The following is a 25391-nucleotide window of genomic DNA, read 5'->3' on the forward strand; positions in this document are numbered from 1 at the left end:
TCCCTCACTCTCTCCCTGTTCAACGCTTCCCACCAGTTGCTTTTTCCTTCCTTCCTTCCAGAACATGTTTGTCATAGCTGAGTTGTGCTTGTGTAGAGGAGCACAGTGAGGAATCAGATGTGTCAGCCTAAGCAGTATTTCTGTTCTTTTCCCTGTTTTGATCAGGATTCTCTGGGAGTGCTGAAACCGAAAGACATGCCGCCTTTTACTCCCTGCCATCCGCCATAGAACGGACTCCCACCAAGTTAGCCACACAGAAAGTTGCCTTTGGCTCTCATGGAAATTCAGCCTTTCAACCCATTGCAGCTAGCTGTAAAATAGTGCCTCAAGGTCAGAGTCCAAGCCCTGCAGAGTCACCAGGAAAATCCTTCCAGCCTATCACCATGAGTTGCAAGATTGTATCAGGTGAATGTTAGTTTACTTACCCAGTGCCTCCCCCTGGAAAACAAGAGAGTGAACAAGCTGGACTTGTTCTGTGTCCTTCCCTTGGTTTTCTGCCAGGCTTTGAGCATCAGACAGGAGGAAACTCTAGAATAAGGAGCTAAGCACACTTCTTAATGTTCAATGAAAAAAAAATACAAGTGTGAGATGGTTCCAACAGATAAAAAGCAGGATGAGAGCTGTTCTCTCCCTGTTCTTGAATGCTTTTAAGTATGGAATTAGTAGTCTTGAAATGGACTGCTACCCACAGAAAGGCCCAGGCAAAACCACATCTTTCATGTGGAATATTTTGTATGTGGGAAGAGTCCATTCTTCTCCCCAATGCTTTCATACAGCTGGGATGGATGAAGAAGAATTTTTTCCTTGATTACTGGGCAAATAATTAAACTTGTAGACTCAAACAGACCCTCTTGTGCTTGCCATATTGCATCAGATGGAGCAGCTTTGATCTTTGTCTTCCAAAAGTCCACCTTGTGCTGGATTAAATTGCCAGCTGGCTGCAGTGGGCAGTGTGACAGCTTCTGAACCAAACATGGCCAAAGTGCTGCTTTGCTCATTTCACCCGTGGTCCCTTCCCTGCCTGGGTGTGATGCCAGTCACTGGATGATGTTTTACATCAGAAAGTGTTCGTGTACAGCTCACCATGGCACATGCTGGGAAGCTGCAAGGTGACTTGTTGCAGCTCTTCATTTTCTGGTGTTCAGGGTAGAGAGGATGAGGCACCAGCCATCAGTACCTGTGATTTCTGGTGATCTGCTCCCAAATAATGTTCTTAAAGTGTGTCTGATTTGTTGTTTTGTTTTGGTTTTGTGGTTTTTTAAATTAAATGTCAATATTGTTCCTTGACATCTTAAAACTTTACTCAGGTTGATTTACACTTGAACCTATTCCAAGTGCTTTATTCTTTCTTTATAAGCTCTTCTCTTGATCTTTTCCCAAAGCTTCCTAGAAAGCAGGAATTAGGGGGCCATCCTATCTTTTCTCAAGTCCTTGAACTATTCTTTGTTGGTCTTTGCTATTTGAATGTTTCCCTGCTAAACATTTTTCTAAAGTTCTGCTGTCTGCTGAGAAGGGTTACCCCTTTGAGATTTCAAAGCAGTTTATAAGACACAGGGATTTTATTTGATGACATTTATGTTCTGTTTTAACTGTCAATAACTGCCAGGAAAGTAGATTAAAAGACAGGGGAAGCTTGGTGTTTGCTGCTGTCTCTTTTCTCTGATCACTTCCTCGCCAGTCCTGTTGTCTGAATTTCTTGTTCACCTCTTCATGCAGCTTTTTTCTTCTCTAGTTTCTCTGTCTCCTGGCCATGTTACCCAGCAGCTGCCCATTTTACAGATTGATTTCCAGGGTTCCTGCTGTAGTGAGAGCAGTGGAGGGACCAGGGTGTTCCTGCTGCCTGGGGCTGTTCCACACAGCTTTTTTAGGGGAACTCTTTGGTTCCCTCCCTTCAGTGCCTGTACCTGGGGCTGCACAAGGGCAGCACAGCCCAGCTCTGTTTCTCCATCTCCTTGGGTGCCCTGTCTTGGCAGTGAGAATGATGTGGGTAATATCCCTCAGGATTCAGGGCTGGAGCAGAGGGCTCCTCAGGTTCCCTGTGAGCCCTGCTTGTGCTGGTAGGCAGAGCATGTCCAGGGTGGCCATGAGCCATCGTGCTTTATGTGCCTTCTCCTTTCTTCTGTCTCCTCTTTCCTTCTCCAAGTCCTGGGACCTCACTCAGGCTGAAAAATACACCCTCAAAAAACCTCTCCTATTCTAATCCATTTTCCAAAGCACTACAATTGCCATGTTTCTGTGTTCTGACAACATTCACAAGCTAGAAGCATTGGACTTTTTTTCTTAAGGTTCTCCAATATCGACCCCTAGTCCATCTCCGCTGCCTCGCACCCCAACGTCCACTCCGGTGCACATGAAGCAAGGCTCTGCCAGCTCAGTCCTCAATAACCCCTATCTTATTGTGGACAAGCCTGGACAAGTTGGAGCAGCAGCCACAAGCACAGGTGTGTAGTGTGACCTCAGAAGGCAGTGGCTTAGTCTCACCTGTTCAGGTTTGTTCTCCCTTCAGAATGATCAGTGCAACCGCAGTGTTTGAGTTTGTGCAGATGGCAAGTGCTCAGCAGAGAAAGGGGAAGGTGTTGGTTTGTGTGTGTGGCTGAGGGGATCTCAGACTTGAGCATTGTTTCCTATAGGAAACAGCACAGAGTGAAGCCAAACTCAACTCACAGACACCTCAAAGAGAGCCTGTTCTTTTCAGGTAACAAGGGAAGGAGTGATGTAGACTGTGGTGCACAGCTTTAGACACAAAGAGTGCACAGGGTTTGGGTGACAGTGCTGGAGTGGATGTGACAAAGAGCTTGGAGAGGTCACAGGGACTGGCAGAGCAGTCTTAGGTCACAGTGTGGGGCCCAGATGTGGTAAAATGCAGAGATTCTGGTTACCAGAACAGCCATGCTGGATTTTGTTACTGCTCTCAGCTTCTGCCTGGTCTAATTCCAGCTGGTTTGGATTCCTCTTTACTGGATTCCCTCAGTGGTGACAAAAGCCTGGGGTCACAGGGAGGGCTGAAGTGCAGGACACAGGTGATGGATAGAGGAGTCAGTCAGAAGTCATTTATTGTTGTGATAAATGGCCAAGCACTGCTGTCTATTTTAGAACACACTTGTTTGTGTATGTGTGTGCTTCCCAGCATCTCAGCAGCATGCCCAGGGCCAAGTGAGGGAGTGCAGCATCCACGGAACACAAACCATTTGCTGGGCATGGTTGGAAAACACAATAATTCTTTTTACTGTTGCTTCTTCCCTTTATCTGAGGGAACACAGCTGTCATGTTCATTTTAACTTCATCACAGAGGGAGTTGGTAGGGTCATTGGTAGGAATTGTCTAGCTGTATCTGAAAATTTTTAAGTATGTTTTGGGCTTTCTTGGTAACACTGATGCTGTTTCACCGATAGGGTTTGATTAATTGGGGTTTTTTTTGATTGGTTGGGGGATTTCTACCTCTTATTTTCTGTTTCTTCACCTCCAGCCTGACTGTCTCCTCTGCCTAAGTGTTTTATCATGGTTTGGGTAACCTTTGGGTTCTAATAGAGGTTTGTACGTGGAGGACAGGATGTGCAGATGCAGCAGAATGTTGGGATGTCCAAGTGTTAGTGCAGTTCCTGTTCAAGCTGCAGTTCCTGTTAAAGTGCAGTTATTGTTAAAGTGCAGTTATTGTTAAAGTGCAGTTATTGTTAAAGTGCAGTTGCTGTTAAAGCTGCAGTTATTGTTACAGTGTAGTTCCTGTTAAAGCTGCAGGTACTGTTAAAGCTGCAGTTACTGTTAAAACTGCAGTTGTTAAAGCTGCAGTTACTGTTAAGCTGCAGTTTCCTGTAAGTGCAGTTATTGTTAAAGCTGTAGTTATTGTTACAGTGCAGTTATTGTTAAAGCTGTAGTTATTGTTAAAGCTGCAGTTACTGTTAAAGCTGCAGTTATTGTTAAAGCTGCAGTTATTGTTACAGTGTAGTTCCTGTTCAGGCTGCAGTTATTGTTAAAGCTGCCGTTCCTGTTAAAGCTGCAGTTCCTGTTAAAGCTGCAGTTCCTGTTAAAGCTGCAGTTCCTGTTAAAGCTGCAGTCACTGTTAAAGCTGCAGTCACTGTTAAAGCTGCAGGTACTGTTAAAGTGCAGTTATTGTTAAAGCTGCAGTTATTGTTACAGTGTAGTTCCTGTTAAAGCTGCATTGGTAAAGTTCCAGTTTCCCACCACAGTGCAGGTGTGCAGAGGGGCCTGGCAGAGTTTGTTGCTGCCTCTCCCTGCACGGCTGTGCCTCCCCTGTGTCCTGCACCAGTCAGAGCACATCAGTGCAGAGCAGAAGGGTGATGCCCTCCCCTCCCCAAACAGCTTTGCTGTGAGATCCCCATCAGCAGACCCTGGGGGAGGCTGCAGCAGGGTCTGTGGAACTGCTTGGCAGCAGCAGCCAGGCTGGACTGAGCATGATGTGTATTATAGAAAAAGTCACTGGGGAACTTTTGATAAGGCTGCAGATTGTGTTTAACATCTTCATGCTCTGTGGAAACCAGCCTTCCCAAAGGCCTTCCTCTCAGAAATGTCTGCTCATTTACTTGTAACTCAAGGGTGAGTTGTAGTACAGCTGTATGAGACACTGGTTTTTGCTTTCATGTGTGTAATTCGTGGCTTTGGTGTCTCTTGAACAACCAAAACTGCCAAAGCAGCCCAGGAGCAGCAGTCCCAGGCTGCTGAGAGCACTCTTGTGCACACTCTGATAATGCAGGGTGAGTTTACCCCTGGACCCCCATCCATCCTGGGGCCAGGGGATGCTGTGGCACATCTGTCAGTCTGATGCTTTTGCAGGAGCATCTGCCACGGGTGACTCTGTGCCTTCACCCCTTGTTTCTGTTTCTGCCTTTACCTTTCTCACTCTGTCCTTTGCTCTTGTTACTCCTCACTTTGTCTCACTCCTTTTGTGGCCTTTCTTTCCCTTCTCTCTCCAAGCCTTCCTCCATGCCAGTGCCCAAAGCTGGTGTGGGTTCAGGGGTTCCTGGGCAGCAGAGGACTTTGCTCCTGTGCTGATTTCATGCTTGCACCAGAGCTGACATCCTCAGCCAGGCAGGAAGGCTCCTGACCACCTGCTGGCAGCACACAGAGCAGTGGGTGCACAGCACCTTCTCTGGGCCTGGTTCCTCAGGTGGAAATTCAGTGCTGGATCTGGTTTGTGCCCATGGTGGCTCCTGCTGGTGTACCTGATGCAGAATGCAGATGAAATGCAGTGCCCTGTTCTTGTTAGAGGAGGTTTCATGTGTGCAGGGGCCCTGCTCCCAGCCCTCACCCAGCATCTGCTTTGTCTCCTGCCCCCAGGGAGCCCCACCAGCAAACTGAGCAGTGTCTGTCAGGCCTCCCATGGAACTGCATCTCCTGTGGCAAAGACCCATGGCAGCAGCTTTGGCACCTCAGCTGTCAAGGTAATGTTCTTATTAGCTGTGCACTTCCCTTTTACAGCCCAGCTTTCTATTAAATTGCACTTTTTAGCATTAAAAATTCTGCACCTCAGGCAGGTTCTTGGGTTGTCATTTCCTGTGAAGGGTTACTGTGTAACAGATGGAGCCAGAGGAGAACATGGTGGTTATACAAGATGGTTGTCACTTCATGCAGCTCTAACTAGGCTTGCCTGCATATCTGTGAAAGGCACTTCTGCTTCTCTGCAAGGAGATCCATGGAGGGCATAGTTCCCCAAACGTTTTATCTTTCAAAAAAAGCTCTTCTGTAGCTGCCTTTGATCTTTTGATCTTCTTCACTTTGTTAGTCACAGAGCATGATCAAACCAGAGATGCCTACCTCAAAACATTCACTCTGTTCATTATTTTTGTACAGCAGCTGTTCCAAGCAGCCTGAAAATAACTCATGTAGTGGTTTTACAACTGTCTGGATTTAGGAAAATGTTTGTGTAAACAGTGGAGTAACATTTGGATGTGTAAACAAACAGCAATAAATACGGTTCATGCTTCTGATCTGCAAAGCCCAAAAGGTACAGAGCTGAACTGTCTCACATGAAATCTTCCCCTGATCTTGTGCTAGGGATGATATTTCTGGCAGGGAAGTGGTGTCAGCCCGGCTCTGCAGCAGCTGGTGGGTGTGCTCTGGAAGCAGCAGCACTCCCTGTCTCCAAGGCTCATCTTAAAGCAGGAGATGCTTTAACAGAGGACAAGGCTTGCCAGTCAGCCTGCAGGGAGCAAATCACTTCATATTTGGAGCAGAGATGCTTCCTGTGTGTGCTGGGGAATGCTGTAGCACACTGGTCTGAAGCTGTTTGTTTGGAGGGGCATTTTCAGTGTCAGTTGTACAGCTGGCAGTCACATTTTAAAAACCTGTGTGCTAGATGGATTTCACTTAACTATGTGAAAATAGTTCATTTTTCTTTATTTTTCACTGATTTGGGGCAGTTTTTTCTGAAAAGTTTTCAATGAGTTAAAGTAGGCACATCTTTAGTAACAGCTGAATTCCATATTTCCAGGGCAACTGAAGATATTTTTAAAAACCCACAGAAGTCATACTTCTGTAAACAGAAATGTTATTCGATTTATGTCTTCTGGTTGGTAGAAAAGCTGTTATTTTAGGGTTTCTTTAAAGAGAAGAGTGTGCCTGATAGTTCAGTGAGATATTATACAGGTTGTGTATAACTCACCACTTCTCATGTTTTCACTGTATGCTGGTTTTCTGTATTTATTTTAATGACTTCAGGCTGTGTTTCTGCAGCCAGTCTCCAATGCAGCTGCAGTGGAGAGGACAGACTGTGCCTCTGGCCTTGTCCTCACACCTCCCATTTGCCAGCAGCTGTGTGCTGACCAGAGCAGCCAGCCTGTGGAAAACTGATGTTTGCAGCCATGTGTGTCAGTGCCAGAGGATGCCAGGAGTTGCAGGGCCTGATTTCTGCTCATGGTCCATCCAAGGATGGGCCAAGTGATTGTGAAACCGTGCCTTTGGGGTTCACACTGACTGTAAAAGAGAGCAATTGCACTGTAACAAACTCCCTTAAATGCACTTGCCTCTGCTGACCTCAGAAGTGCCAGGTGCAGATGACAAAATAGTATTTTACTTAATGTTTGTTGTTTCTGCCAAATGGTGAGTTCTGTCTGTAAGGGTTGTGTGCCACTGCATTGTTGCAGTTGGAGGAGAGCATGAACTCCTCTGAGAGAAGAATTTTCCCCTTGTTTCTCCTTACACTGTCTCCTCTCTCAGAGATTGTGTATAAAATCACAAAATGATTGAGGCTGGCAGAGACCTCTGGAGATCAACCACTCCTGCTCAAAGCAGGGCCAAATAGAGCAGGTTCCTTGGGAGTCTGTCCAGTTGGGTTTTGAGTATCTTCAAGGCTGAAGAGTCCCCAGCCTCTCTGACCAACCTGTTACTCTGTTTGGTCACAATCAACAACAACAGGGTTTTCCTTATCATTTCCTGTATTTCAGTTTGTGCCCATGGACTCTGTCCTTGCCTGGAGTGTTTTCTGGCTTGACCTTTATTACACCTTCCTAGCAGGTGTTTGTATGCATTGATAAGATGTCCCCACAGCCTATTTGAATTTTAAGTGAAATGCTTTTATATTAAAAATTGATCAGAGAACATGAGTCAATATTTTTGCCTGTGTATGACATGGTAAGAAACAGTTACTGCTGTTGGAGATGTAACTTGCCAACTCAAATCTGCTTTTTGGGTTGTATTAAGACTCCTTTTACTCAAGTGTTGACTGATTTTTGGAAATGTCCTATTTGCTCAAGTAATTTGGCCTGCCCAGATGGTCCATGCTGCCCTTTATTAGCAAATTGTTTTATTTCTCTTATTGAACATATCACTGATTTTTGCACCATGTCTTTCATTTGCAGCAGGAGGATTCTCTTTTTGCCACCATGCCCCCCCTGTGTCCCATTGGGAGCCACTCCAAGGTGCAAAGCCCCAAGTCAGTCACTGGAGGGCTGGGAGCTTTTACAAAGGTATCCTTCCTTCCTTCTTCCTTTGTGCTGGGTCAGGCAGCCCAGCAGTGCCATTTGTGCCACAAACCCTGGAACTTCAGTGCTGGAAAACTCTTGCTGGAAGATGTATCTTGCTGCTCAGAGCTCTGTAGCATCTCTCAAAAATGTGTCTTGTTTTCTTTTCTTTCCCTGGGGCTCTGCTGTACCTGGGATCTTGCCTTTTATCACCTCTTCTGTCCTTTCTGAGTTTCTTTTTTGAATAACTGTTGTGTTCAGGGTGACATCTTGAAAGCTTATTTTTAATGGGATGCAGTAGAAGTAAACTGCAATAGATCTGTCAGGAGCTTCTTAAAAAATTATAACAGTGGTTTGTGAATCTCAGATGTTGCTGCTTCTGGCTGTGTTTCCTTAAATACTACCACATGGAATATAAAATCTTTCTGTCAATGTTAGGTGGTACAAGTAAAAGGTGAAAGAATGCTTCTTACCAGTTACAGTGCCTACAACAATCTAATAGGGGATAAAAATCCCAAAGAGGCTTTTTAATGTCACTGCACTTAAAGGTTAGATGTAGGGGAAACATAAAACATACACACAAGGGAATGTGTGTATGTGAGCTGTAATCATTTACAGTGTCTATAGCTATTGGTTGTAACATTCCAGGACAGAAATAAAAAACAGGTTCAGAACATGAATTTGAAACTTTCAAGTGTCGTGGCTCTGTGTGGAATGTAGCACCTGAAGAACTCAGGTTTTTTTACTTTTTGTAAAAAGTCCCTTACCACGATGAGTGGTACTTGTAACACTACCAGCAGTTGCTGTGACTCTCTAATTTCCATGCCCACCTCTAAAATGGGGACTGCTTTGTCACTGTGTCAGTTTGTCCCAGCACCCCACTGCAGTGTGGGAGCAGCCCTCACCTGGAGCTGGGTTAGTCCCTGTGGTGGTGAGCCCCATGTGTGAGCTCAGGGTGTGCCTGCCCTTCCCTGCTCACAGGCTGCTCCACACGATCCTCAGTGGCTGAAGGAGTTCTCGGCCTGTTGTCTCTGCCCGGTGAGGTGCACTCTTCAGATTTTTCGGTCTTCAATATTGTTTATTATTTCTTATCTACAAAGTTGTCTCCCAGCCTGACAGAGGTCTGCCCAGCAGGACAGCCATGGGCACACTGACCTCCCACTGGGCGGTTGTCCACTTTTATACTAAAAACTACGTATAAGATATTTACCTTTACCTCCCAATACCTTTTACCCTTATTAACAAGTGCACATTTAATGTGAACCAATCCCAAAGATGGATGACAAGAAGAAGAGGAAAAGGACAAGACACACCCTAATTCCTCCATCTTGTCTCCTAAAAACCCCACTGTACCAAAATCCCAAAACCTGAGTTTTCACCCTGTAAATAATCAATTCCTTCACCACTTATCCCCAGGTGATCCTCTTGTCCTCATACAGGTGGCACATCCTGTGCAGGGTCAAAATCCAACCACCAAGCACTTCTGGCAGCATTCCAGGATTTCCAAGCCCCCCAAGGGTTATCTCGGCAACTCTGGACATCAGGGGTGATGTGCTGAGTTCCCGCAAAGGAGATGCCTTGGAGTGGCTCCCTAGAGCAGAGGCTGGACAAGATCCAGAGAATAAAGTGGGGGTTTATTAAAGGCCTCAAACAGGTTCACCTTGGGCAGCCACAGCCTCCCAGAGGCTACACCCAAGCTGGACAATGGGCACCAGTTTTTCAGACTATTTAAGTTTGGTCCATTTACATATCAGGAATTAATCCTCCAATTACAGCTTCAGCTAATGAAGTCATTTACTCCCCAGTTTGTTTCCCCAATTCACTTTTGTTTGTGCTTTTTGAGTCCTGAGGCTGTGGGGTGTCCTTGGTTCCCAGGCCCAGAGGGATTGTTGTGTCTGACCAAATGTGAGCTCTGTGTGCAGTTTGGAGTGATGCAGTGATGCAGTGCAGGATCTGAAATGATAAAAGCTGCAATGCTGAGGCACCGGGGTGTTTGCTGTGCTGTGACTGTGTGTCCCTGCCCAGGTGATCATCAAGCAGGAGCCCGGGGAGCTGCCGCAGCAGGCGGCGGTGCCGGCGGCGGGCGCGGCGCAGCCCTCGCTGCAGCAGTACGTCACCGTCAAGGGCAGCCACATGCTGGCCCTGTCCCCCCAGAAACCCGTGGTGAGCAGCGCTGAGGGGACAGTGCAGTCCAAGGTAAGGGCTCCTGGGCATCTCTGGGGTGCTGGCAGCTGTCTGTGCGTTCCTGCAGCCCTTGGTGCCTCCCCAGGGGTGCCTCGCTCCGGGTGGCTGGTTCTGGGTGCAGTGCCTCCTGTCTTGCTTCCCTGCAGTGCCTGGGAGGGGAGCAGGCTGAGCAGGCGCTGTTTGTTACATTTTATTGTGCACAGGGACTTCACCCACTTCTGTCCCAGCCATTGCAGCAGTGGGGTGCAGGTGCTTTTTGCTCTTGCTGAAACTCATCCAGGCCTTTCCATAAGAGAAGGTGAATTCTTTCCTACGAGTGCAGGCCTGCGGCATAAGAGAACAGCACAAACAGGGAGTGAGGTGGAGGCTGAGCAGAGTAAGAATAGGTGAAAGCAGTCCTGTTTGAGTGACAACTGGATCATTTTACTGTAGGAGTCGTGCCAATGCAGTCCTGCTTTGCCAGGAGTGACACAGCTTCTGAGAAGGCACAGTGCAGTGACAGGATGACAGATGTGTCAGAAATTGTCTCCATTCTTGCCTCTTTCCATTGTGGACAGAGTCAAATGACGTGCCAGGCACTAGAGATAACATACAGAACTTTCACGTTTGCATGAGTAAATACTTTTTTTTTTTATTTGCAACATTTCCTTGTTCTTTTTGCTGCCTTTCTTGCCTGTTTGAGCAGGTATGCAAAAACTCACGTTCCACTGCAGTTACCATTAACACATAAAATTGAAGCACTTTGTGGGTTCTGCTTTGAGACTGTAGTTTTCCCAAGGAACCTGTTCCCATGGATGTGTTGAAACAGAATTTCTACATCTCTTTAATTCACCAAGGCAAGCTTTATCCTCAGCTGGAATTAAGCCATTGCTTATAAATCAGAAATAAAGGAATTGCCCTGTGATTTGAATGAACTTAATCTTCAGTGGGTGTGCTGAGATCCTGGCTGGGTTTAACAGTTTATCGTTTTACTTGGGATTGGCCTCTTGCCCATTTAATTTTGTTCTGAGTGAAGAGCTTCTGTTCATGACCAGGCACGTCCTGAAATGTCTGGAGGTGATGGGGGTGCTGTGCCAGCCAGGTTGCCAGGGTGCTGTGGCCAGCAGGGCCCCATGCCATGCCATGCCATCCATCCCTGTCTGTTGCAGGTTGTTGGTGTCCCCGTTGGTTCCACGCTGCAGTCCACAGTGAAACAAGCTGTGGCCATCAGTGGGGGTCAGATCCTCGTGGCCAAGTCCAGCTCCTCAGTGGCCAAGGCTGTTGGCTCCAAGCAGGTTGTGACTCAAGGTGTAGCCAAAGCCATCGTCAGTGGAGGTGGAGGGACAATTGTGGCTCAGCCTGTGCAGACCATAACCAAGGCACAAGTTTCTTCCACAGGGACTCTGAAAAGTACATCTCAAGGCTCAGGTAGAGTGGTTTTGTACCTTGTTAATGGCTGGTGATGGGTCTAGAATGATGTATTCAGCTACAAATAACTGAATTGTGTGTGATTGAAAAACCTGGAAGTGACTAGAGAGCTCTGTAGGAAAATTCAGGCTGAGATGAATAATAAAGAAAATGTTCATTCATTATCTGTAAGGGGGAAGAGGGAGCACAAGTGCTTTAAAACATGCAGTGTTCTGGAAGTGGAGACCAGATGGGAACGCTGGGGAATGTGCAGGAGACCTTGCAGACTTTCATAGAGCCAGGTCTCACATTTTGGCCTGGCATTATGGTTCTTTTCCCATGAATCCAGCCAGCCAGAGCCAAAGTGTCCCTGTTTCATCCCCACATCTTCCCCAGTGCTTACAGGTCCAGGAGCATGGGCAGAAGCCCCTGTGTGCATGTGCTGAGCCCAGGCTGATCTCTGGGCTGTTGGAAGCTGCTGTGTGGTCCCAGGAAGGCTGCAGACCCCACAGCTGTGCTGCTTTGGCCTGCAGCCACAAGTGGGACTGCACACAGCGAGGTGTTTTCCAGACCTATTAACAAAAGTGTCTGTGCATTGCTGGTGGAGTTAATCTGCAGTTAGAGCAGCTAAGCAGGGATTACTGAGGGCTGGTTGCATGTCACTGAGTACTTTCTGCAAGCAGCTGGTTTATTCCTGTTCATTTTCTCTTTCTAGTGATGGCTACGCTGCAGTTACCAGCCACCAACCTGGCAAACTTGGCAAACTTACCACCAGGCACCAAGCTGTACCTCACCACCAACAGCAAGAACCCTTCTGGGAAAGGAAAACTGCTGCTGATACCCCAAGGAGCCATACTGAGAGCCACAAATAATGCTAGTTAGTCTTGCAGGGAAATCTAATGAGTTAAATAATGTAATCACTGCATAATTAATATGTTGGGCATTTTTGGTAGAAAGCATCCTGGTGCTGTGGAAATCAGTAGTGGGATAGGGTTCCTTTGTTCACAGCAACTCATGTGTGGTGCTTTTTAAGGCTGAGATCTCACAAGTGGCTTTTGTTCTCAGTGAAACTGCTCTTCATGCTGTGCTCTCAATGCAGAAATGGTTTTTTGGTTAATAGGCCTGTGAATGAACTCCAGGGTAATACCTGCAGCTGGGGCAGTCCAACTTTGATAAGGTCATTGGCACCAGGGAAGATCAGATACTTGTGATGCTTATGACAGAGCCATGAGTATTTTTTTTACCCTTGTTTCCTGATGAGAGACTGCAAAAAGTCACTGTTGGCTGTTCCTTCTGGAGACAGAGCAATATCAAAGTGTCACTGCAAATTTCCACTGCTTGGTATCCATGATCTGTTATTATGTTAACAAAATTGCATTGACAGCCAGTGAAATTAAAATAAGAAACCAGTGAGATTCAGTGTTTCCAGAGCTTTTGCTGCACATCCATAACCTGCAAAAAGTGATGAAAAGATTGTTCTTTTTTTGGACAGCATTTTCATTTTATAGAAAGTTCAAAACAGCCTGAAATGAGCTTTGCTTGTCCACCAGGCCTGCTTATCTCCCCAACAGCTCCTCTTGTTTGTGGCATTAGCTGAGCTGTAAGAGAGCACAGCAGCACAGCTGAACTCTGTTGAATAATGACATTACTTGACTGCAAACACGTGGCACCAAATGTCTGGCAAAGTCCTCAAATTCTTGTATATACAGGGATGCTTTGGCAGCTGGCACTGTCTGATTACCAGAGGGTCAAGTCTTGTCCTCTGGTTACAGATCTTCAGTCTGGTTCTTCTGCAAATAGTGGAGGAGGAGGAGGAGGAGGAACCCAAAGCACAAGCAGTAACTTGTCACAGCACCTCACCTACACATCCTACATCCTGAAGCAGACACCCCAGGTCAGTGGCACAGCTCAGTGGAAGCACATTGGCATTTCAGGGGTGTTTGGTGATGTCCTGGGACTGTGGTGTCTGGATCTTGCCTTTTCTCCTGCTCTGCTTCCATCACAAGGTGTTCTGCAGCAAGAAGGCTGCACCCAGCTCTCAGTGCAGGGCCATCCACTGTAGTTAGCAATGCCTTGTTTCAGAAGATGAAATGTTGTTGTGGCTACGTTATAGCCACAAGATTTATCTGTTACCCTTAGCTTTTATGTGCTACTCCTACTTTTATCTGACACTCCTGAATTTCTGTTGACTCATAACTGTGTTTCAAAGTGCTGACCTCCTGATTCCTTTCTGGAGCAGGGCACCTTTCTGGTTGGGCAGCCTTCACCCCAGGGCTCTGGGAAGCAGCTGACTCCAGCATCAGTTGTTCAGGGCAGTGTGGGAGTTGGAGCATCTTCCACACAAGGACAAGCCCTAAAAGTGATAACTGGACAGAAAACAGCTCTGTTTACACAGGTAATGTGCAGCTGATGTATTTCTCTCTTACTGGTTTTGTCAGATAAAGTACAGGAACCACAGCCACGCATTATTGAGAGCATTTCCTTTCATAGTTGGTTTGATGTGGGGTTTGTACAGTTGTGGTGCTGGCTGTACCACGATGAGGAAAGCACACAAAGGCTTGTTTTCTTCAGACTACACATTTCCAGCTTTCTCTTCTCAGGGGGAGTCAGCTTGCAATCTGTGTGAGCTTGGGGTTGCTGCTTTGTCAGTGGGCTCTGGGATTGTTAGTGAAATGGAATTGGAAAAGTGAAGAGAGTCAGGTGCAAAAGTGTAGTTAAAAATCTTTGAGTTTGGTGCCTCTCAGAGATCCTTCTTTTAAAAAGTACCAAGTAGTCTCTGAAATTCAGATGCCCTAAGGGTACTTGCAGTTGATTATCCAAAATTCAAGATTGGTAGACATATATTTGCAAAGTCAACACTTTCAAAATTGATTTCTGAGGTGATTTTGTTCCAGCAAAAGTGTTTTGAAAATATTTTCTGATAATATAAAAAGCATTTACTCTTGATTGTTTTGATGATGTTCTTCTGATTTGATTTGGGTTTTTTAAATAATTTAAAACCCTAACTAATATTCTGTTTTCCTTCTGCTGCATTCTTTCTCAAAGGCTACATCCACTGGACAGACATCCCTGGTGAAAATATCAGATGGCTCCATAAAATCAGTGCCTGCCTCATCCCAGCTCTCCAAGCCTGGCACCACTGTGCTGAGGGTGTCAGGAGGTGTCATCACCACAGCTGCTGCTCCTGCCGTGGCCCTGCCCTCCAATGGGGTGGCCCAGGTGAGGCACAGCACTGCCAGTTCTGGAATGCATTCCTGCCATGACAGCCCCAGGAAGGATTTGTCCTTTTCTCCCCTGGAGGTGCTCTCAGCTTGCTGCTGGGGCTGCTGTTCCTGTACCAGGGCTCTGAGCAGCCTGTGGATGCTGCTGGAGGCACAGGAGCTGGCACTGCCCTGCACCCAGGGCAGCTGTGGCACTGCAGCCTGGCAGGGAGCTGCTCTGGCACACACACAGAACGTTTCCATTCCTAAAGGGAATGCCCTTGTGAGTGGCTGCAGCCATGGATCCAGGTGATGCAGGCTGCCCACATGGAGGGGAGCTGCGTGGAGAGGGGAGGAGGCAGCCCAGTGTAGAGTGTGGAGTTCACTCTGAGCCTGTTTATTGCTATAAGCCCTAATCTGTGCTTCCCAAATGGCTCTGGAGAGTTGATGCCATGCTGCCACAGCCTCCATTCTCCATGTGCCATCATTATCTGGGGGCTTTTGGCTATGAGCTCTAGAATCTCTTGCTTCCTATCAATTGATAGATAAAAATTTGGGTTTGCTACTTCTATTATATTACCATGTTCTGGCTTATTTTTAAATCACCTGTGACATGAAAAGGGATTTGTTATCCCTCTCTGCCTCTTACTGCCTTTTATTTGCTTCTCTCTGTCTCTTACTTGCCTCTGCAGCAAACAGATAATGCAGCTTCCAGTTCATCATCTGCTGGGGCTCCTGCAGCAAAGGCACCTGGGCAGCAGCACCAGATCTGTGTGAGCCAGAGCCAGCCAACTTCATCAGCAGTGAATAAATCTGCGAGCTCCAGCGTTGTAAGTGTTGCTTCCCTGATGACTGCAGCAACACCTGTGACAGGAAAAGCTACAGTATCAGGTATTAAACTCCCTTCACACCTTTCCCAGAGAAAGGTAGAATCCAGGTGTGAGTTCTGTACATGTCTTCACTGTAAATGGAAGAATTTAGTCACCTGTGTCTGTGAGTGTGTGAAAGTCATGCTTTCTAAAACAACTTACTAGCATAACTTTTGGCTTAGCCAGGGAAATTTCTAATAATTCAGCATCTTTTGGGCATTGACTGTATCTGATACAAATAACAGCAGAAATTGCCCTTTGGTAGTGGAGAGAGATTTTCGTTTTCATGCCAGGATTTCACTAGAAGATGCATTTTGCCTGTCAGGAGCAGAATGTGTCACTATCATACCAGCAGTACTGCAGACTTGATTAGTTTGTGAAAGTGAAACTCCACTGTATGCAGAGAATGAGCAGAATTTGTCTCTGAGGCTTTGCATCTGCTCTTGGGATTGAAAAGGAGAGAGATGTTGATTAGAGGGAACTGAAGCCTTTGAAGTCAAAATTCATTAAGTACAGTGAACTAGGCTGGATCCGGATCATTCAAGTTCATAAAAATGAGGTAATAAAAATGGAATGCCCTTGTGTGGAGGGGAGTTCTCCTTATTTAGTTTTATTGTATTTCCATCATCTTGCATGTCAGGGAGGGCAGGTCTGAGACTTATGAGTTAAAATTGGAAATTTTTATTTAGATTAATTTACCTGCTGGCGTGTTCTGTTCACTTGAAGTGGTTTCTTATGAAATGAAAGCAGAGTAAAAATACAGAAAAGAGAAAATAAGTGACACTGAGCTCATCTGACAGTGTCTTTTTGAAGCAGCTCTTCTTGTGTCCTCTCTACTCAGACTTAAACTTCTCTTTTCTCATGGGTATATTTTACCCAGAGCTTGAAAATAAACAGCATAGACTGCCAGGACTGACAGAGTCCTGCAGGAAGCAATTCAGTATTTTTCTCTTTGCAAGGAAAGCAGCCAGGTGGGTTTTTGGAGGAAATAAGCCAAACTAAATAGCTTCCAGATTAAAACTCCCATTTACATGTGAGAATGCTGTCTGGATTTTGTTTTGGGGATTTTTTATAACCCAAGGCATTGTCTTCATTGTGTAAAACTCTTTCTTCAAGAATCTCAGAAAGAGCAGTGGATATAAAACAGTTATTTCAATGTAATAACAAAGAAGAACTCAGAACTGTTAAAATTCTGAACATTTGTGTTTTTAAAGGCAACTTTTTGAGAAGGATTTCAGACTTGCCCTTGATTTGTATCAAGCAGTGTCTCCCACCCACCAGGCTGATAGTGTTTGTTGAAAAGGTCCCTTTTTAACAGCTTTGCTGTCCTATCCTGCCACATCAGTGTGTCCCACCCAAAGGAATGGGTAGCCCTGGGTGAACCTTCTTGCCTGGAGGTGAAAGCCCAACTGACCAGTGCTGGGCATCCTTAAAAACCAAGAAAAATCCAAGACATCTTCACCAGAACTTGCATGTTTAGTACTTGGAAGGCAGCTGTGTTTCACTACTACCGCTAATAATAATGTCCACACAAATCATAGTTTTAAAACTGTCATGGTGAAATTAAGAAGTTTATTGTTGTCAATGTTTTAAAATAGAAGCCTGTTAAATGTCCACAATCTGAAGAAAACTTAGGTACAGATTGAATACAATTACATGGAAAATAGCCAGTTTACCAGTAGAAAGGATGGACATAGGCCCAAAGCACAGTGTTAGAGTGCTGGCTGTGGTGCCTTGGGGTGTTACCACAAGGAGATGCCATCTTGTGGAGGAGAGAGCTGGCAGGCAGGTGATGAGCCCTCCTCACCCGTGGGACTGTGGCACAGCTTGGAGTCGTGCTGATTTCTCCTGAAATAACTGAGTGCTGCCATTGATAATGCTGTTAATGTCAGAATGTTCTGCTCATTCTTTTGGCCTTGGCTGAAATCAGGGATTTAGTTCAGTCTCCAGTTTAATGTGCTTCCCAGCCTGATTCTCCATCCCTATGGGTGTGTTCAGTGCGCGTTGCACAGAGAACCACAACACTCAGTTCAGGAGTTCCTTTGTCACACCCTTGCACAGCAGCCTTGGGCTTGTCCCATAGCTGGAGCAGGGGGGATTGTGCCCTGCTGAGTGCAGTGGATGCTGCTGAGCTGGGCTGCAGAGGTGTGAGTGGCACTGGGTCACCTCCTGAGAGCAGCTGTGTGACAACAACAGAGCTGGACTTCACTGCCTTAGCACAGCCTTCAGCACAAGGGCCGGCCCTGACTAGAGTGGTTTACTCTGCTGAGCCTGCTTCACTTGAAAGGTTTCTCACGTCAACTTTTGCTGAAGAATCCTTAGGCAATGAGGAGATTTGCTGTACAACTCTCAGAGTGCTGTGCAGCATGTAAGAGTGTGCAGCACCACGGCGTCCGAGCCATCCTTGTGTCACTGCAAACTCGTCCTGACAGCTCAGCCAACTGTGGCTTGTTAAGAGGGTGGCACTGCTAGGTTACATGCCATCCTGCTTCAAGCAGAAAGGGACAGAAGTAGCTGGAGATAAACTAACTGGTGTGTTTTATTTAACATTTTGTCTTCCCTTCTTCTTGCAGGGTTGCTAAAAATCCACTCAAATCAGTCTAGTCCACAGCAGGCTGTTCTGACAGTTCCCAGCCAGCTTAAACAGCTCGGTGTAAACACAGCTTCTGGAGGTGTTCAGACAATACTCATGCCTATGAACAAAGGTAAAGGGCAGAGGAGGATGACAGATGGTGTTTGAAAATCTCCTTTGACACAGGGTAGCACTTGGTCACTGTTGGCATACATGGTCCATGCAAGTAGAGATAGAAGAAATTGTAGCAAGGAGTTCACCCCTAAACTTTGTGCTGCAAAAGGAGTGTGTTGCTTCTGAAAATGTTCATTTGTCAAAGTGTATGAATTTTGATTTTTTTTCTTCTTTGTTGTCTCCCTCCCCCTTTTGTTTTTCTGTTCATCTCCAGTGCTGCAGTCACTTTCTGCCAGCAAAGTTTCAGCAGTTTCAGCAGTCACAGCAGCAAGTACAGTTGTCCCAAGTCCCTCCACGGCATCCATTGCCAAAGGTAAAAAGGGATTTCTTAGTAAGACAAGTAGTATAAAAAGCTGGTGCTGCTTTATGCAAGTGGCCTGACTATTAAAGTGGACTCCATGACTGTGGGTTCCTTTATTTCCATTATTAATAGAGTTTGAATCAAATTAAAATGACACCTGGGGACTAGGAATTTAACAGTGACTTCCCCCTCAACAAATCCCACAGCAGAGATGAGTATGGAGAAAAATGAGAACGTTCTAGAAAGCTACAAGGAGTACCTTAAACACTCATTGTTTCAGCCCATATTGGCAGAGCTGCATGGAGCAGCAGGTGTTCAGCCCCAGATGCTGCTGTTCTCAGCCAGGTGCACTGAGGTTGCTTTCCAGCAGCACCAGCTGCAGACAGCACGTGTGCCTGTGCTCTCAGTGGGGAAGCACAATCACAGAATCCTTCCCAGAATAAAGCATGGGGCAGAGTTGACACACTTGAAGTCCAGTCCTGGCACAGCTGTCATGTCTCTCTCCATCCCAGCTGCCTGACCAGACTGCCTGGTGTTTTGGGTTTGGCACATCTCTCACTGCTTGTGTCTCACCAGAGTTTGTCCCAGACATGGGAAAGTTCACATGTCAGAATCATTGGTGTCTTCAAAAAAGTTGTCACTTTGAAATGTCGCTTCTTGTTAAAACTTGTATCTTTCTATCCAGCTCTTTGTTTGCAGGTTGGCCAGGCAGTTCAGTTTAGATCAGGCAGTCATATGCAAAAGAGCAGCAATTGATTATGCAGGTTTTCTGACAAGGGTGAGATGTGAGCATGTGGAGATTTGTGGGGGGAACATGTTCTGGTAGGTCTGTTTCAGCAAAACTGAAAGTCAGATTTGTTCATGCTTAGCAATGAGAATGCAAACAATAAATGAAGGGATGTTATGTAAGACCTTTAGTCTCACAAGGCTGTCTGGTACTTTTATCAAGCTGGCTGTACTTTTTGTCTTAAAATGTGTTCTGTTTCTTTGAAGTTAAGATGGAGCCTGATTCAGCAGGACAAAACTGCAGTTCTGTGGGTACCCAAGAAGGCCAAGCAGCAGTTAAAACAGAAGAGAGCTCTGAACTTGGGAATTACGTTATCAAGTAATTGTTCATTTCTCTATAAGGATTTCTGATCTTTGAAGTGCTGGGGGAATGGAGATGGTTCTAGGGATGTGTGCAGTAGTGTTACTTTGACCTAGAAATACATTATAAAATCTGTCCCATACACTGCTGTATCTGTACTTAATCCTGTTGGGTGGCATTTGTTTCAGACAGTGTTGCAATGTTTTATTTGTGAATGGATTTGTGTGCATGGTTCATGAAAGGGAAAAAATCATTTGAAGATTTGCAGTTGTTTGGGGCTTTGTTAAAATCACAAGCTGCTAAAATCCCTTCATCATCCTCTGCTTGTATAAGTCCCCTTGCCATTGTGTGTCCTTAGTGAGGTCACACTGCCCAGTGGAATGCAGCTCTGAAAAGGGACATCTGGAATAAGTAGAGCTGTCCACCTTCTGGACCCTCAAGTCTTAAGTTCTTATACTTGTGTAATTGCTTAATATGAAGGCTGCTTTGCTTCAGAATTAGAATTAAATAATAATGACTGTTTGATCACTGGATGCTGTGAAATCCAGTGCCTTGTTTGTGGTGCTTTTGTAAGTACCTGTTAGTGTTTTTTCACCAGAACTCAGACTGCAGAATTTTCTCTGCATATTCCTTGCAGTGTTTTGTAAAGTTTTGTTATCTCAGTGTATCCCTGCAGACACTGCCCTGGTGGAGAGTGTGTGTAAGAGACAGGAATGAATCTTCAGTCACTACACACTGAAAATTATTAGTTATAACTATTGGAAAATACAATTCCTGCCAGTTTAATTATGGCTGGTTACGTCGAGTCCCAGAAATACAGTTTCCCATGTTTCCTATGGGGACAGCTGCACTAGTTACCCCCCAAAGTAACCTTGCAGCTTGGGAGATAATGCAGGGATTTTCTCCAAGCCTGTCTTGAGTTTCTTCAGCCTGACAAATGCAGCTTCAGATGTGGACACTTCAGCAAGAGGAAGGGCTGTTTGAAATACCTTCTGTGGTTTGGGCTGTAACAGTTTATCCTCACATTGCTATTTTTGATGCCCTGGGGCTAAAGATTTTAAACCATGCAGTGATTTTGAAACCTTTTGCTTCCAACACCAATCTTCACTGTGATTCTTTTTGTCCCTTGCAGCATAGAATATTTGGAGAACGTCCAGCAGCTTTTAACAGCAATAGTGAAGAAGGTTCCATTAATTGCTGAAAAAAGTAAGCAGTAAATGAAAAGGCTTTGCTCTGTATTGTCAGTGTATCAACAGAATGCCTTGCATACTCCTTAGCCACAGAAGTTATTAAAGACTGGAATGCAATGAAGCCCTTCTCCTAGAGAGTTCACCCCAGGGGTTGTTCTGAAGGTTCTTAGAATTAGGTTCTTCCAGTAAAGTCAAATATGTTGTTAGCAGTTAAAATCTTTCATATGGTTTTTTTTTTTCATTAGAAATAGATTGTATTTCTTCACATAATAGTTGCAAGTAGGTCTTCTTTTTCCCTGGTTTGCCCTTAATGGATTTGCTTTTTTGCTTTTTTCTTTTTTAAATTTAAAACTAAGGTTTCATCAAACTGGCAAATACACTAACATAGCTTGACACTGAAATGTGTTTGTTATGGGGGTTTTTGCTTCCTTTTTTAAACATGAGGGGATAATTTGCAGAGAAGCATTTTAATCTCGTGTGGTGCTTTATTATTTCATTCCTCTTACTCACGGACATACCTGAAAATGTACCAGCTTTCCCTGGTAACTGATGCACTTTGAAGGAGTGGTCCTGCAGTCTGGGTAAAGCAGAGGCAGCAAAGGAGGAGTGAGAGGCACAGGAAAGCTCTCATCACATGCAACTCTTGTGCTTTTGTCAGGAAATCATCTCACTGTTGTTTCATTTTCATGTTGTAATTTGTTTGGGAAAAAAATCCAGTTTTCCAAAAGAAAAGGCAGTAGTAAGGCAGACTTGCAGGTCTACATAATAGAGTTTGGGGGGGGAAGGAGGCTTAAAAGAGCCCATAGCTACAGGCTGTGTGTGTATGACCAGGAGGGAGGCTGGTTTTGCATTCAGAAATCAGTGTCAGTGTCTCTTGGAGAGAGCACAGCATTTGTAAGAGTTGGTTGCAGTCATTGATCCTGTAAGCATGAAATGCATTTCCCTCTTCCTCTTTGATAAATAGCATCAAACCCAGAATGCATCTTACTTCCCTTACTGAAAATTTAATGGGGTTTTTATTTTGTGTTTTTGTAGGTGAGGATGTAAGCTCTTTTTGTGCCAGTTCAGTGGAACAGTATTACAGCTGGAACATTGGGAAGAGGAGGGCAGCTGAGGTAATTCTCTCCTCCAGTGTTTCACAAGCAGTTACTAGGAAAGAAGGATTTCTGAATTGTGGAACTTTCCTTGTTGTTTTCTGATTTGTTTTCTGAATAAATGTTATTTTAAATGTCAGCATTCCTTACTGCAAGGTGCACTGACTTGTGTTCAGACAGTGATCCAGTTTATTGTTCACAGGCTTTCTCAAGCAGAAAGGATGCTGAAGGTCATTTTTCAGTTTATTTATAGTAAGATGGTTTTTGAAGCATTTTAAAGCTATAAATTTTGTCAGACTGGTAGTACTTTATCCTCATCTCTCCTCTGTGGCATGTCACAGTCAAGGAAATTTTCCCCAACATACTTTATCTATCTTCTTATGGGATTGTGTCTGCTTTCTGTGGGATGAGAATTGAGGGGTCTGACATAAGCAGTACTAGTGCTGAAATAGATTGTCAGTTCACCAAAGAGAAATATTTCAGTTAACCTGGACCTTTTGTATTGTGGTTTCCCTCTATTTCTTCATAACTTTGCTGTCTTGCTGTGGAGTGTTACAGGGAAGATGTTAACACTGAATTAGATCCTCTGCTGTTTCCAGCTTAAATGATCAAAGAGTTTAACCAAGTTTGAAGGACATGTTTCGCTCTAGTGGATTCTTGCACCATGTCATCTTTGGTGTTACCTGGGAGATGAAGCATTTCAAGTCAAGATGAATGTGACTAGGCCTCTCTATATGTTTGTCCCTTATCTTGGGATTTTCTTTGGATGTTAAAGTTTAAATGACCTGTCAGAAGTTGCTCTGACTCCTGAAAAATCATGTTCCTTTTCTGTTTGCCTTGCAAGCTGGATTCTGGCTGTGGGCTGTAAGCTAACCATAAATGTTGTAGCCAGTGTGATGAGCTTTCTCTGTGGTTGGTCGCAGTGGCAACGAGCGATGACAGTGAGAAAGATCCTGCAGGAAATCGTGGAGAAGCAGCCCAGGTTTCACAGCATCAGCCCCCTGAAAACCAAGCACGTGGTGCAGTGGTGCCGCTGCCACGGCTACACTCCCCCTGACCCCGAGGCCCTGCGCAGCGACGAGGACTCCATCGAGGACGTGCTGACACAGATAGACAGTGAGCCAGGTGAGTGAGGAGGCTCGGGGAGCTCCTTTCTGCCACACACTGCTCATGGAATGCCTGTGTGCAAGCGCATCTGGAGAAGGATATTCCTACTTTCCTTATTTTCAATGAGTTCACTCTGGAATAACACAACTTGGAGGTGGTAAGGGCAGGCCTACAAGAGGGGCTGTCCCTTGTCCCTGTCAGTCCTGATGTTTTTTTGGGCTTCTCTTGGTTTTTATTGTGCTTTGGGGCCCTTGGAGGCTCAGTGTAGATGAATCTCCTGAAAGATCATCCTGGTTCCACAGTGTAATCCTTTATAAGTGGATACACAGAGTAGGCACAGGGAGTAATGACATTTCTGTCCTTGGGTACATTTAGCCTCTGTTAAGACTTATCGTGCAAACAATGTGAATGAGTTCAGGTACAGAACAAAAAAAAACCAAAGCCTGCAGTGGCAGTGTGGAGCTCAGTGGGGGTTAATTTACCTCCAAAAGTGAGGTGAATTGGCTGGTGTGAAGCTTCAGGCTTGGTGTTACAGCTGCTGCATTATTCCATTAGCATAGCTCTAGGATCCCCTTAGTTCATTTCAGTATGTTTTAAAATCACGTCTTTAATTTCATCCATTCTTCACAGCGAGCTCTCCTGTTTCACCTTCAGATAATGCCTTTCCAAAAGCTGCATGTTTTTCTGTTGTGATCATACAGGGATTTAAGGTATTTCACAGAAGTGTATGAAATTGATTACATGTTGTAAAGTCTGGCCCTGCATTGCAATTGTTGAAGGTTTGGAAAGAAGACTTACATCCACCTTATAATATTTATGTCTAAATCACTGTGTTTGTGTTTGTCTTTGAAGAGTAGAATCTGTTCACTGCATTGCTTTGCACTGAAGGTTTGACTGGCCTGTGTCAGTCATGCAGAGAAGAGGTTCCCTTTTGCCATTCCACTGTGAACCTCTCTTCTGATATTTTTCTTAAGAAGCATGATAATGCTCATCACAATGTAAAAGATGATTTAGCACTACATGGTGCCTACATGTAAAGGCTCCACTTCTCTAAGCGAGTTGAAGAGCATCAGACTGATTTGCCAGCTGCCAAAAAGCTTAAAAAGCTTCTGTGAGAATGTTCAGAGACTGACATGAGCCTGGTTTTGTATGAAATGCAGCCTTCTTGATTGGTGTAGGAGCAGATGTGGGAGAGAACCATGAGTGTCATGAGGATATAATTAGAAGGCTCTCAATGACTGTTTGCGTTTCTGTTCATCTTTATATTGGGTAGGCACTACAAAAATAACTTGCAATTACCTTAATTTCTTACCATATTTTGAGTGTGCATCTGTTTATAAACAGCTTTCTATAACCTATCATGTGTTTAATTGATTGCTTCTATTTCAGAGTGCCCTTCATCTTACAGCAGTGGTGAGGAGCTGTGCAGAAAACTGGAGGAGCTACAGCAATTTCTGAAACAAGAGCCAGAACATGAAGAGGAAGTAGATATTCTCAACTTCAGTGAGCCATTAAAAATAAACATTAAGAAAGAACAGGAGGAGAAACAAGAAGAGATGAAGTTCTACATGGCTTCCTTGCCTGCATCAGAGTTTGTGAGGGACACTGCTGAGAAGGTAATAAGTGAATCATAAAGCTGATTAGAGCTGTTGTTAAGCTAGTTGTGCTCTTACATTTATTTAGTTGCATTTCTTTAATCTATATAGGCTTCAGAACTTTTAAATTAAATTTTTTATACATAACCAGGAAAAATTAGACCTTCTGACTCAAAGCACACAGCTGCCAGTTCTGGCAGGGGAAAGGAAGAATGCCAGCTGGGAGCTCACTTCAGAGTAGCTGTTTTGCAGGGCTTAGTACAGAAAAATCATCTTGAAAGGCTAAAAGCAAGGATAAATGAGGAATGAGGAGCATTAGCACTGAATTCTTCCTGACCCATCATGCAAAAGATGTGGACTTGTTGCTTGGACCAATGCTGTGTAATAGCAGTTCCTGAAAAGGGATTCTGGTAAAACTCCACAAACTTCTCTGCTGCTCGGATCCCTTCCTCCTGTTCAGTTCAGTTCAGGAGAGAGGGAGGTTTTCTGTCATGGCAGCAGGTGAGAGAGAGGAGACTGACCTGACTTGTAGGAAAGAGTGTTTTTTGTTGTACCACAGCAGCAGGAGAGATTTGGAGAAAGAAAGAATCCCTGTCCCCACCTCAGCTGCTGTACCAAGGCACAAAACCTTGTTCTGCAGTGTCTGGTCTCTTGCTACAGAGGTGACAAAGGCCTGAGCACAGTGAGAGTGGAACTGAGGGATGAAACACTTTTGATGT

The 25391-nt window shown here is 45.0% G+C and overlaps 1 protein-coding gene across 4 annotated transcripts in view; it reads left to right on the forward strand.

The window, feature by feature from the left end:
* Positions 1-25391, forward strand: part of YEATS2 (YEATS domain containing 2) — a 49146-nt gene that overhangs the window by 17327 nt on the left and 6428 nt on the right. Inside the window, exons 11-28 of one of the 4 annotated variants that reach the window (XM_064720674.1) lie at positions 166-405; positions 2286-2441; positions 5293-5396; positions 7812-7919; positions 9939-10109; positions 11246-11504; positions 12199-12360; positions 13256-13377; positions 13723-13878; positions 14529-14702; positions 15376-15574; positions 18126-18257; positions 18513-18611; positions 19593-19704; positions 20819-20892; positions 21912-21991; positions 22894-23095; positions 24467-24693. In XM_064720674.1, coding sequence (XP_064576744.1) covers positions 166-405; positions 2286-2441; positions 5293-5396; positions 7812-7919; positions 9939-10109; positions 11246-11504; positions 12199-12360; positions 13256-13377; positions 13723-13878; positions 14529-14702; positions 15376-15574; positions 18126-18257; positions 18513-18611; positions 19593-19704; positions 20819-20892; positions 21912-21991; positions 22894-23095; positions 24467-24693 — 2777 coding nt within the window. The remainder of the gene's footprint in view (positions 1-165; positions 406-2285; positions 2442-5292; positions 5397-7811; positions 7920-9938; positions 10110-11245; positions 11505-12198; positions 12361-13255; positions 13378-13722; positions 13879-14528; positions 14703-15375; positions 15575-18125; positions 18258-18512; positions 18612-19592; positions 19705-20818; positions 20893-21911; positions 21992-22893; positions 23096-24466; positions 24694-25391) is intronic. The other 3 variants (XM_064720675.1, XM_064720676.1, XM_064720677.1) reach the window with 3 other exon arrangements.

Source organism: Zonotrichia leucophrys, chromosome 9 (genome assembly GCF_028769735.1).
Source record: "Zonotrichia leucophrys gambelii isolate GWCS_2022_RI chromosome 9, RI_Zleu_2.0, whole genome shotgun sequence".
Taxonomy (NCBI): Eukaryota; Metazoa; Chordata; class Aves; order Passeriformes; family Passerellidae; genus Zonotrichia; species Zonotrichia leucophrys.